This window comes from Lontra canadensis, unplaced genomic scaffold (assembly GCF_010015895.1).
Source record: "Lontra canadensis isolate GAN:19392208 unplaced genomic scaffold, GSC_riverotter_1.0 scaffold17, whole genome shotgun sequence".
Classification (NCBI taxonomy): Eukaryota; Metazoa; Chordata; class Mammalia; order Carnivora; family Mustelidae; genus Lontra; species Lontra canadensis.
In genome coordinates, this window is record NW_022631011.1 from 1,499,366 (window position 1) to 1,511,668 (window position 12,303).

At 52.5% G+C, this 12,303-nt stretch overlaps 1 protein-coding gene across 1 annotated transcript in view; it reads left to right on the top strand.

Annotated features, from left to right (window-relative positions):
- LOXHD1 (lipoxygenase homology domains 1) overlaps positions 1–10,667 on the top strand; it is a 150,038-nt gene extending 139,371 nt beyond the window's left edge. The window contains exons 38-40 of the mRNA XM_032859476.1: positions 3,154–3,286; positions 4,641–4,799; positions 10,161–10,667. Coding sequence (XP_032715367.1) covers positions 3,154–3,286; positions 4,641–4,799; positions 10,161–10,641 — 773 coding nt within the window. The 3' untranslated portion in view covers positions 10,642–10,667. The remainder of the gene's footprint in view (positions 1–3,153; positions 3,287–4,640; positions 4,800–10,160) is intronic.
- The last annotated feature ends 1,636 nt before the right edge of the window (positions 10,668–12,303 follow it).

A 12,303-nucleotide genomic window follows, 5' to 3' on the forward strand; every position in this document is an offset into this window, starting at 1 on the left:
CCTGGGAGGATCTCCCTCACTGGGACATCCTCCAGCAGGAGCAGGGTGCCCCCTCTTACAGCCCTTCCCCTTCCTGTTCTCCCTCCCTTGACGCCTCCTAGGGCTGCTCTTTGAGCCTTATCTACCAAGTTTCCAGGCCAGAAATAGTCCAGCTTGATGACCAGCTCCCCAGGGACGGAGGACTCCCTGCTTCACCAGGCAGCTCTGTCAGAAAATCCATCTTCGTACTCAAGTTCTCGAAGTTCCCATTCTTTGGGAGTCCCAGTGGAGTCAAACAGAACATTTCAGGAGTGGTCAGGACTCTTGGTTGTCTGGGCCTGAACCCACATTGAGGCTCCAGCAAAGAGGAAATGTGTTGTTTCCCAGAACTTGGAAGTCTCAGGTGGAGCTGTCTTTGACTTGGTTCTCTCCAGAGGCGCCAGTCACTTCAGGACATCTCTGTCTCAACTTCCTCTCAGCTCTGCTTCTTTGTCTACACTGTGGGAAGTTGGTCTCTGGTAGTCCCAACCCCATAGCTCTGTACTTAACATTTTCAGCGGAAGAGAAGACGGTGTCTCCAAAGGGAAGAATCTGACTGGCCATCTGAACCACAAAGCAGGAGGCCTCCTGGCACTGTGAGGTGGGAAAGGTGATCTGGAACAGTGCGTTCCAGAAGCCCACTGTCCCAGCATCGTGTGCCCCTGCGGTTCTGCCTCAGGACAACCCCTATTTATTCAGCACCTCTCACATGACAGGACAGCCTGAATTCCTTGCTCATCTTCCTCTGCAGATGCCATGCCCAAGAGGAAGATTTCAAGGGTGGTTGCTCTCCCCTCTCCTGTCCTGCCACTTGAACTCCACTCATGCCCCCCAGAGCCCATGGTGGCTTTGCTTGTGCCCCCTTTATGCTGGTGACTCATGCCAGAGCTGCTGTGCTCCTCTCTCCAGCCGGGCTTGCGCTGTGGGTGTGCTGGCCTCGAGGGTGGCTTTACACTGATCCCCACTAGCCTGGGTTCACCATTCCCACCTGCCCCATTCCTTCAGGTCCCTGGTGCTCCTCTGTCCATTTCCCCCCAGCCACATATATACAAATTTGAGAGGCACGCCTTCCACATTTTTATCAAGCCATTGATGAAATACCGGGAAAGAGGACAGGGTGAACTATGTTCACTGATCTTCCTCTCAAAAGACCACAGATGCATTGGCAACATTTGTTCCCAATTTCTCTAAATGTCCTTGCTGACACACCTTACTTGGCTTCCTTACCCTCAGGACCAACGGAAAAGGATTATGGCCCATTTGCACTCCATCCGCATTAGTTCTGGAATCTCTGACTTGAGTTCACTTAGTGAGCCTCTAGGTTCCTAGAGCTCCTGCCTCCTCCCCAGGGGCCAACAAACCATTTCCTCAACAAAGCCCAGGATTCACTTGCAACTCCCAGGTGTTAGGTTTGCAGAACTCAGCCCACCCTCTGTGAGGAAAGCAGAATGGCAGTGGGAGCTGACAATGGCTCAGCCATCATAGGTCCTCAGTGTCCTGGGCTGAGATTTGTACGGACCCACAGAGCCTCGTCTTTTTCAGGAGTTATGTGCTCTCTGTGGCTCTCCTCCTCTATCATTGGCTACCTGCCTCTTTGTCTAGATTCATTTCCCTCATCTCAACAGCAGATACTCTCCTTGAGAGAAGTCACAAGGGCAAAAGGGCTAACATTACACCGAGCTGTAGGCACAGCCATGCCTTGTCTCCATTGTCTATATCCCATCTCTGGGAGAAAGGTGCAGAAACAGCTGTCCTTTGCATCCAGAATCCCAAACCTTCTGATTCCTTTACTGCTCCAAGAGCCACATGCACAAGGGACACTCTGGAAAGCTCCATCTCTGGCCTGGTCCCTGGGGAGGGATTGCGGGCTCACGTGAACTCCGAGCCCTCCTCACCTCCTCAGTCTTTGCTTGTGCTCCTCCCTCTGCCTAGAACTTCCTTTCATTTCCTGCCGACGGTCATCATCACTCTTCTTTGAGCTCAGGTTCAAATGCTACCTCCTTCCTGAGGCTTCCTGTGGCGGCATCATTCATTCATTTGCTCGAATATGTATGGAGCGCCTGTGTGCCCGGCGCTGTTCTGGGCACTTGGGATCTATCAGTAAGTGAAACAAAGACCTCCCCCTGCCTTCATGGAGCTTACATTCAGATGGGATGGGGAGTACAATGAACAGTAAAGTCATAAGCAAACTACATAGCATGTTCCTAGGTAACAGGTGATAAAAAGAAGAGAAAAATGTGGAGCCCCTGAAGGCAGGCCAGGAGTGCTGGGTGCACAGGGTTGCAATCTTAATTGAGGGGCTGGGGCAGACTTCATGAGCAAGGACGAAATGAAGGCTGAGCCTAGCGAGTGGGAGTGAAGAGAACGAGGGGTTGGGGGGGGCAGCACTGCTGTGCAGGGAACAAGGGCACCTCCCAGGGCTCCAGGGACAGCACGGAGGCAGAGTGCATGGAGGGAGCAAGGGAGAAAATACGAGAAGATGGTGTTGGAGAGTTAATGGGCAGCTGATTTTTCGTCTCACCCTGAGCTCCCTCAGCCCTTTGCTGCAGGGTTGCAAGGGTAGCACACTCCGTCTGGGGGCTATGGTAGTCAGTGTGTGTCTGGGGCTATAGAGGCAGTTCCAGTGTCTCCCAGAATCTAGCTGCATCCTGACACTTGGCAGCCACATAACAAACATTGCTGAGTGAATGCAGACGTGCTTGAGGGCAGTGCAGGGGAGGAGGGCACCGGGAGTGAGAACTGAAACCGGGCAGGACCTGCAGCTTGTGTACAAACTTCAAAGCTCTCCTGGATTCTGGCCTGCCCACTCTTCCCTGTCCCTTTCTTCTCTCCTCCTCTCTCTGCACATGATCTCCATTTTACATCTCGGGGGCTGTCCATCCCTGAGAACCAAACTCATCTTCCCCCACTGCTTCCTGGGGCTTCCCTCCCAGCAGGGCAAAGCTGTTGTTCTCTAACTGGAAGAGGTTCTAACAGTAGCCCAGGGGTGGGCGGGGGGCAGGCTCTCCTGGTAGTACCTCTTTGCAGAGACCCCATCCTGCCCCCGGCTGTGGTCTAAGATCAGAGGGTGGACCTAGAAGCCACGGGCAGGGGGTGCTTCCTGTAGCTGACCCTCTCCCACCTTCTTCACCGCAGCCTACGAGATCGTCATAGAAACAGGCAACGGAGGTGAAACCAGGGAGAACGTCTGGCTCATCCTCGAAGGCCGGAAGAACCGATCCAAAGAGTTTCTTGTGGAAAATTCTTCCCGACAACGGGCCTTTAGGAAGTAGGAAGAGGGGTTCCCACAAGGGAGTGATGGTGGGTGGGGTGGGTAAGAGAGGGACCCCCAAAATCAATCCCCTTGGTGGGCGCCGTAAGTATACAAATGGGCCTACACTGCACTTACCGATCACCTACTGTGTGCCAGCCCTGTGCAAACTCGTCAGGACCGAGGAGTTTCCCTTATAAAAGGGAAAGGAGGGGATTGCCACTCCAAGAGAGGCTACAAGATGAGAATTTAATTATGTCAACCATTAAAAAGAAAGACTAATTCTGTAATGTGCTAGAGGTACTAATTATCGCTACAATGGCAGTCACGCTGTAATATAAAACTGTATAAAATTAACACGTACCCCTTAAGTTTATACAGTCTTATGTCAAATATATTTCAGTTTTTTAAAAGTTAATAGAAAGCTACGGCAAAAATTAGTAATTAGCTAATTAAAGAGAGGCCTCGTGGCAGTAGGACCGGGGAGCACGGCAGACCTCCTCCACGTCCGTGCAGACCGGGTGCTCATGGCCTCATTGAAAAAGAGAACATTCAACCATGAGATTGCAAGAGAGTCATCACGTGAGCCAGCATAGAATTGAGTTCTACTTGGAGGGAGGAAGGGAGGACAGAGCCTCTAAGATGCTCTGTAGGGAAATCAGCCTGGAGTTTCGGGTAAAGGCACTGCTTCTCGCCATTTCTGGTTGGCAGGCACTCCGGGACAATCTCCCCTCCTCCACAGCAGAGCCGCCTCTGAACCGCCCAGATGCCCCCTTCCTCTCCCCGCCCCCTCCAGAAGTGCTTACAGAAGTCTCCCCCGCCTGTGACCCACTATAGCTCTCATTCGAACTCCCTGTGCATCAGGACGAAGTCTGAGCTCCTTAGACTGGCACTCTGGACTGCCACAGATGGCCACACCCTGCCTCTCCCCTTGCCACTTCCCCAGCTGAACCCCAGCTTCAGCCAAGCCAGTACTACCCCCCAAGTGAAGACTGTGCCTCCTTCCCGCAGTCCCCAGTTAGTTCCCCCTTGGGGGCCTCTTCCCATCCTCCCATGGCTCTGCTCTCTGAACCCCAACACTCTCCCCAGCTCAACACCCAGGGCCCAGGGCCTCCCCCTTCTGGTTCCATCTGCTTCATGACGGTCCCACCCCCTGGCGCTGCGACCAGGCAGGGGTTTTTAATGACTGTGGTTGTCTTGTTCCCAAACTAGACCAAACCCCTGAAAGAACGTAAGCCTGACATCAGGCTGTGGTTGCCATTCCATCCCTGCTCCTCAGACCAGTGCCTGGAATGCAATAGGCGCTCAATAAATGCTCACCTCCTTCAGTGGATACGGGCAGCTCTTACGGGCCTATCTTTGTGTCTTGCAGGGGGACCACAGACACATTTGAGTTTGACAGCATCTTCTTGGGGGACATTGCCTCCCTCTGCGTGGGCCACCTCGCCAGGGAGGACCGGTTCATCCCCAAGAGAGAGCTGGTCTGGCATGTCAAGACCATCACCATCACGGAGATGGAGTACGGCAATGTGTATGTACTGTGCCTCTGCCCCTCCCCCCCCCAAAGTGCTGCTCACTCTGCAGGGATGGACAGGGGCTAGAGCAGAGGCAAGACACCAGACCCCGGGGCGCTGTCCCCTGCAAGGCCACCTCGTTCAGGAAACTTGCAAGGCAGGAAGGGCGGAGGCAGCTGTACTGTTCTGGAGCTTTCTGAGCCATAGGCTTAGAGACAGGGACTAGAGCAGATGAGCTCGGCTACTCCAGCCTTTTAATCCAGGGATGCTTCCTTAGAAAAACCCCGAGTGAGCTACACAACGCCAGACAGCAGGCTCTTCCCGTCCCCTCCCCTCCCCTCCCCTCCCTGAGCAATGACAGAGAAATACAGCTTTGAAGCTGGCTGCTTCTGCCCTCCCAGTGGGCAGAGTGGGAACCAGAGACCAGCTGGAGTCACCCCATGGCCCACCTGCCTCTGAGGACTCTGGATAAGGAGCTTTTGCGTCCCCCTACCCCCACCCTCCAGGGCCTTCTGGAGACTCGGGCATTTCTGGAGGATTAAGGGTTTTAGTTACCTGGGTAACAGTCCACAGCCATCAGTTTTTCTAATTAAAACCACTTAGTTACCACACTGGATGCCAGAAAGAGCCCGGAGGCCCTGGAAGGCAGAAAGGACAGTGAGGAGGCACCAGGAGGGGAGGAAAGAGGTTCCGCTGGGGGCAGTGCTTGCCTCCGGGAGCCTAGGCCTGGGGAGTGAGTGACAGGCGAGGTGCACAACTCACAGGGCCGCCTGCTTGCTGGGCCCCTGCCAAGAACTGTGGCCCACCCCTCCTGGCACAGGCCCTTCCCCTGGCCATGCCTTCCTGGTGACCTGCCCATGGCCATGCCTTCCCAGTGAGTGCATCAGACAGAAGCAGCAGCCAGGTGTAGGCTCGGCCTGTAGGCTCCAGCTTCCAGAAGCCCAAACTTCTCAGAGCCACGGGGGCCTATGTCCCCCAACCCCCCTGCAGCAGGCAGACATCCTGGGATTGGCTCCCTCTGACCAAGCTTCCCCTTTGGGAATCCGCCAGGAAAGTGTTCTGACTTCCAAGCTTCTGTTTTAACCTGCTCAGGCTGCAGCACCAAAAGACCACAGACTGGGTGCCTCAAATAGCAGACACCCGTTTCTCACCATTTGGGAGGCTGGACATGGGAAGTCAGAGTACCAGCCTGGCTAGGTCCTGAGGAGGCCTCCCTTCCTGGCTTGCTGTGTCACTGCAGCAGACAGAGTGAGAGCGAGAGAGAGAGAGAAAGGGAAAACGCAGGTGTCTCTTCCTCTTCTTATAAGGGCACTATTCCCATCAAGGGGCCCCACCCTAGACCTCATCTAAACCTACTCACCTCCCAGATCCCATCCAAATGCCATCACACTGGGGGTTAGGGCTTCAACGTAGGAATTTGGAGCTGGGACATAATTGAGTCCCTTTCAGGCTGCACTGTGTGCCATTGTTCTCTTAGAGAAAAAACAGCAGATACAATAAATCCTGCCAGAGTTCTGGGTGTGCTTGCTTGGAGCAGCACTGATGGGTACTGGAGAACAGAAGCACAGAAGGCCCAGAGGAGTTCCCGACTCACCCAGCAAGCCCAGGCCAGGTCAAAGCCCCTTCTGTCACTTGGTACATCCCGCCAGCCACATGGAACATCGCTGTATGTGCCATTTCTCTGCAGACCCCCAGCACAGACCAAACCAGACAAGACAATATAATGCAAGGTGACAACAAAATGAAATCGTCCCTATTGATTTAAACCAACAATATTGGCTGTGAGAGAGGGAGCCCAAAATCTCAGCGCCACCCAGCACCTTCCAGTCTCGGAAGGAAGGGAAAAACTGCTTCAGCCCATGAACTTCCTACCCCACAGTCCAGGGGCCAAGTTACGGGATTTCTCTTCCAGTGGAAAGAAGCTGCCATTCCTACACTCTCAAGAGTATAGCCTTTTGTCACAATGTCACCAGGGCTGGAGGGGTAGGAAGGATGTCCATGGGGTGGGGGAACTTCCCGATGGGAAGGGAGGTGCAGGGGGTCCAGACCCCCGACACTAGGGCTGTCATCTGGCCAGCTGTTTGGCCTCAGGCAGTTACCCATCACCTCCCTGTGCTCACTGTCCCCTTCTGGGAAGAGAGCTGGATGTTCCCTGGCGTCTGGTGCGGGGGGGTGGCTGACAGGGGCCCCAGCTCAGGACACTCCCACAGGTGGTACTCCTGCTGGCGTGGGCAGGGTGCAAGCCTGTGGTTCCTGAGGGACGGTGTGTCTGCGTCCGCGGTTCCGTTAATAGTTGGGCTTCCGTGAATTACAAAAGAGTTTAATCTCAATCTCCCATAAACACAGTAATCTCAAATTTTCTTTTTTAACCGTTTCCAGTTCTGACTCCTCCTCCTAACCAGTCCTCCTTCACCACTAAGATCCTCAGGATTTTGGTACAAGGACCCACACAGGGGCTTTTCTTTTCTTTTTTAAACCAAAAATAACTATTGTTTTAGCCCAATATCATATATAACACACAATCATATTGGGGTGCCCTGGTGGCACAGTCTGTTGAATGTTAGACTCTTGGTTTCCGCTCGGGTCATAATCTCAAGGTCGTGAGATTGAGCCCCACGTTGGGCTCCAAGCTCAGCATGGAGTCTACTTGAGATTCTCTACCCCCCCCCGGCTCCTCCCACACCTCAAATAAATAAATAAGTCTTTGGGGCACCTGAGTGGCTCCATTGGTTAAGTGTCCGCCTTCAGCTCAGGCTGTGGTCCCAGGGTCCTGGGAATGAGTCCCCAGTCAGGCTACCTGCTCAGTATGGGATATGCTTCTTGCTCTCCTTTTGTCCCTACCCCTCCTTGTTCGTGTGTGCTTTCTCTCTCTAGTAAATAAAATCTACAGTCATGGGGCACCTGGGTGGCTCAGTCGGTTGAGTGGGTTCCTTGGGCTCAGGTCATGATCCCAGGGTCCTGTGATCGAGCCCCACATTAGGCTCCCTGCTCAGTGGGGAGCCTGCTTCTCCCTCTCCCTCTGCCTGCCGCTCTGCCTACTTGTGCATTCTCTGTATCTCTCTTTCAAATAAATAAATAAATAAATAAATCTTAAAAAAAAATACAGTCATTATAAAAATTCAAATTACACACTGTTCACAGAAGCGTGATCATATTTACATGTTTTTCAAATATATTTAATTTCCTTTCATTCGTTTTTCTTTGCTTTTGCCTTTATTCTTTCTGATGACCTTATCCTCATTTCTAGTGGGAAAAGCCTGGATTGTGTCCTTCCACATCTAGAGTCTTAACTCCACAAAGCCCTAGGGTCCCACCTTTTGGTGATCTTAATTATATATATTAGAAATCTTTTCCATATAGCTATACAAGGGAATATTTTTCAGCCATTAAAAATAATGAATTAAATATGTACCAGATGACTTGGAGAAATTCCCAGGAAAAGTAAGATATGGGAAAACACATATTATACGATGCCATTTTGTAAAGGGAACACTGACGTCCCGCATATGTCTGTGTCTATGTGGGTCTGTGCAGGATTGGGTGAAATGGAAGGAAATTTGGCAAGATACACCCGCAACTGTTACATGGGTTATCTGAGGTAAAGGTGGGATGTTGAAGTGGAAAGGAAGGAGGGAAAAAGGAGAGAGAGCCAAGCGAAAAGAAGAAAAAGAGTGCATTTAGAAAAACACGCATGTGATCACATGATTCGTGCATTTATATAGAATTATGTATATCAGTGAGGATTTGCATAAAGAAATACATTTTTAAAGAATGTCTAAACAAAGAATGAAGTTATATCCCCTCTAAGAAAATGTGGCATGTAACAACAATCCGCATTTATCAAGTGGTAACAGGAGGAAGAGAGATCTTGAAGCAGAACAAGGATTTCCTCCCCGTGTCTTTCAGTGGCAGGCTCCTCGGGTGGCTAGGAAGGCTGGGCCCCGGGCCCGGTTCTGGCTCTCCTTAGGTGGTGACTTTTCTCCTCCAAGACCTAGTTTCCCCTTCTGTGAAATGGGAGGATGATGCCTACAGCTCTGGGTTGTTGTGGGAACTAATGAGACGCAAGAATGCAAAGGCTTAGCATTTAGGAAGCATGCAGGAAAGCAAACTCTTTTCGCAGTTACGGATTTTCATCTAAGAGGGGTCTGATTTTGTACAGTGGGCACGCCCTCTCAGGGCTACCACCCTGATGTCATCAGTCAGTGCCAGGAGAGCTTATTTCCAAAGCTGTTAAAATTCTAGCAGTTGGGAGTGGGAAGAAACCAGAGCAGTTGTTCAGTTCAAACCTCTAGCATTGCCAATGGGAAAACCAAGGTCGGAGTAGGGGGCCTGGCTTGTCCAAGGTCACACGGGTGGTAGGGCTGGGGCGACCCAGTGCAGCATTTTCCCACCATGCCCTCTGACTTCTTCCTTTGTGATGAATTATTGGGCTCACTACCATTACCCAGAGGCTAAAATTGGCATTGTGTGGGGTGGGGGTAGAGAGGGGACTTTTTGGTCTGAGACCATTTTTCTTGTCCCTAGATTTGCTTCTGCTTATGGTGGTTTCTTCAATAAGGACTTTCTCTTACCCCTTTCACTCTACAGGCCATGCACACACACTCATAGTTCAACTCAGCCCAGTGCAAGGGATTTGGGAGCACACATTCCCCAGTGACGTTTCCACTTGGCTTTGCCTGGGGTTGTCACTCTGGATCCTGCAGCTGTCTCTGAAGGTGACAAAACTGGGTAGAAATATTCATCAGTCCCTTTGAAAGAGCAAGGAGACCGCCTGGCTGTTGTGGAGTGAGCTTAGAGAAGGCCAGGGGCCAGGTCAGGAAGGCAAACACCAGGCAGAGGGTCTAGTCACAAAGGGTCTTGGAGGTGAGTTTTACTTAACCTAAGAAGCCATTAGAGGGTTCTGAGCAGAGGAATTACATTCTTGGGCTTACATGTCTGCAGAGTCACTTGGCTGCTGTGCAAAGAAAGAATGGACCGCAGGAAACAGGGAGACCAGCTGGGAGTCTGATCTGTCGTGAGGGGGGAGGTGCTGGTGACTTGGACCAGAGGGACAGCAGAGCAGATAGTGGGCTAACGCATACTTTTTCAAGTGGCTGATTCTGGACCTATTTTAAAGACGGGGTCAATGCAATTTGCTGGTGGATCGCACGTGGAATATAGAGGGGGCGGGGTAAAAGAATCTAGGAGCAACTGCAAGGATAGAGAAGCCTCTCACTGTGAATTCTAAGATAAGCAAGGCTCCATCCTCGTATTTCAATGCAGACATCTCCAGCCCCAATATCCTGCCACCTGGAGAAGGAATCATGTATGGACCCGGGGCCAAGGGTGAGGGTGGGAGCCTCGGCCGGTGTCCACAGAGCCTTCTCCCTCCCCATTAGGTACTTCTTCAACTGTGACTCCCTCATCCCCCTGAAAAGGAAAAGGAAGTACTTCAAGGTATTTGAGGTCACCAAGACAATTGAGAGCTTCGCCAGCAAGATCCAGAGCCTGGTGCCAGTCAAGTATGAGGTCATCGTGACGACGGGCTATGAGCCAGGGGCAGGCACCAATGCCAATGTCTTCGTGACCATCTTTGGGGCCAACGGGGACACGGGCAAGCGGGAGCTGAAGCAGAAAATGCGTAACCTCTTTGAGCGGGGCAGCACCGACCGCTTCTTCCTGGAGACGCTGGAGCTGGGCGAGCTGCGCAAGGTACGAGTGGAACATGACAGCAGCGGCTACTATTCAGGCTGGCTGGTGGACAAGGTGGAAGTCACCAACACCAGCACCGGCGTGGCCACCATCTTCAACTGCGGCAGGTGGCTGGACAAGAAGCGGGGGGACGGGCTCACCTGGAGAGACCTCTTCCCTTCCGTCTGAGGGGCTGGAGGCCGTCCCTCCCACTCCTTCACCAAGATGCTCCTGACCTCCACCTCGGGTTTCAGCAGTCTTTTCTCAAAGCCTCCTGGAGTGGGACTGGGGTCCAGAAGGGTGGCCCAGAACTTCGCGTTCTCTGGAGGCCACTGTGGGTGACTACTTGAGGCGTCCTGCCCTTCCCCAGTCTCCCAGACCTACAGGAATCAATCAACATGGGTCATAATCCCGTGCAGCACTGAAATAACCTTCTGTGTTTTCTTTTCCAGTAACAGCAACAAACCAGGCTGAGACTTGCTGCCAAGTGTGGATGGGAAACTGGGGCTTCACCCGGGGCATAGAGGTGGGGAAGAAGAGGCCATCGAGGTGGTGTATTTTAAGCGATAACTAATTAACGTGTTTTTCCCCAAAAAGCTGGGCTAATTAAATTATTACCAGCCACACCCCACAAAGAAGTCATCTCGGCGTCTGCTCACTAAGAAATGCATCCTTTCCCCCAGTTCCAATAAATCCAGTGGCAAATGGAGAAAAACATCAGGAGGAAGTGCTTTAGCTCTGGGGGGATTTATGAGCCTGTGAAAATGTACATGATCCTTTCCACCGTTTAAGGAGAAGCCTTGCCAGGTGCCCACTGGTCGTTCTCACCTGTGATAACACAGGTGAGACCCAGAGAACTGAAGAGAAACAGAAGGGAGAGGGGCAGGACCTGGAAAAGCCTGGTCACTGGTGCACTCAGGCTGAACTACCACCACACAGGTCACCGGGGGGACGAAATGAGTTCATCTGTGGCAGTTTGAATTCAGTGCCGGCACTGAAGGGGGAGTGTGTCCGGCATGTCGGACAAGGGAGCAGGACTCATGGGGGCTGGGGTGGGAGTAGGGGAGAAGTAATCACGAAACAGCTTTTTGTGGAACTGGCTCTCTCCACCCTCCTCCTCCACCTCCCCACCACTGTCCCTGCCCCCTTCACCAAGCCTTGAAACTCTTCTGAACTCTCGTAGGTCATAAAAAGTAACAACCACCACTTTAAGTCCCAAAGCCCATTACAGTTCCGCCACTGAAATGTCCAGCTCCTAGATAAGGGCCAAAGTCACACTTAGAATTCATCTGATCTCAACGAGCAACTCAGTCCTCTCACAGGGGGACCAGAAGGGAAGGAGGAGTGCACGCGTGTGTGTTCATGCATGTGTGCACCGCTGTGGGCACAGGGGGCAGTCCCTCCCCTCTCTCCCCACTGTGCACTGTCACTCCCCCTCCCCCTCTTGCTGACCCCAAGTTCCCATCCCTTGGGGAAGGACAGACAGGCAGGATGCCTCTGGGAGTTCTTCTCCATCCCTTCAGCCCTCCAATCTGTCTCCTTTTTAGGAACTAAGACACCTGTAGAGGAGGTCCTTGGGCATCCTTTGATCTGACGAATGCTGGGCATTCAAGCCATTAGTCTCTGTCATCAGCAGCCAGCCAGGCCACACCTCATCCCTGGGATCTCTATGGATGGGGTGGGACACACTATCTTCATATGAGGTGTACTCCTCCCCTCTCCAGGCAGCCCTGTTGAAGTCCTGGTCCCCAGGATTGGGTAAGAGGGCAGCAAGAAGGAAGGGGGTGCTCCCACACCAACAGCCATTTCTGAGGGTCCTATCCCCATAGCCACGGCCTCCTTCTCGGCCAC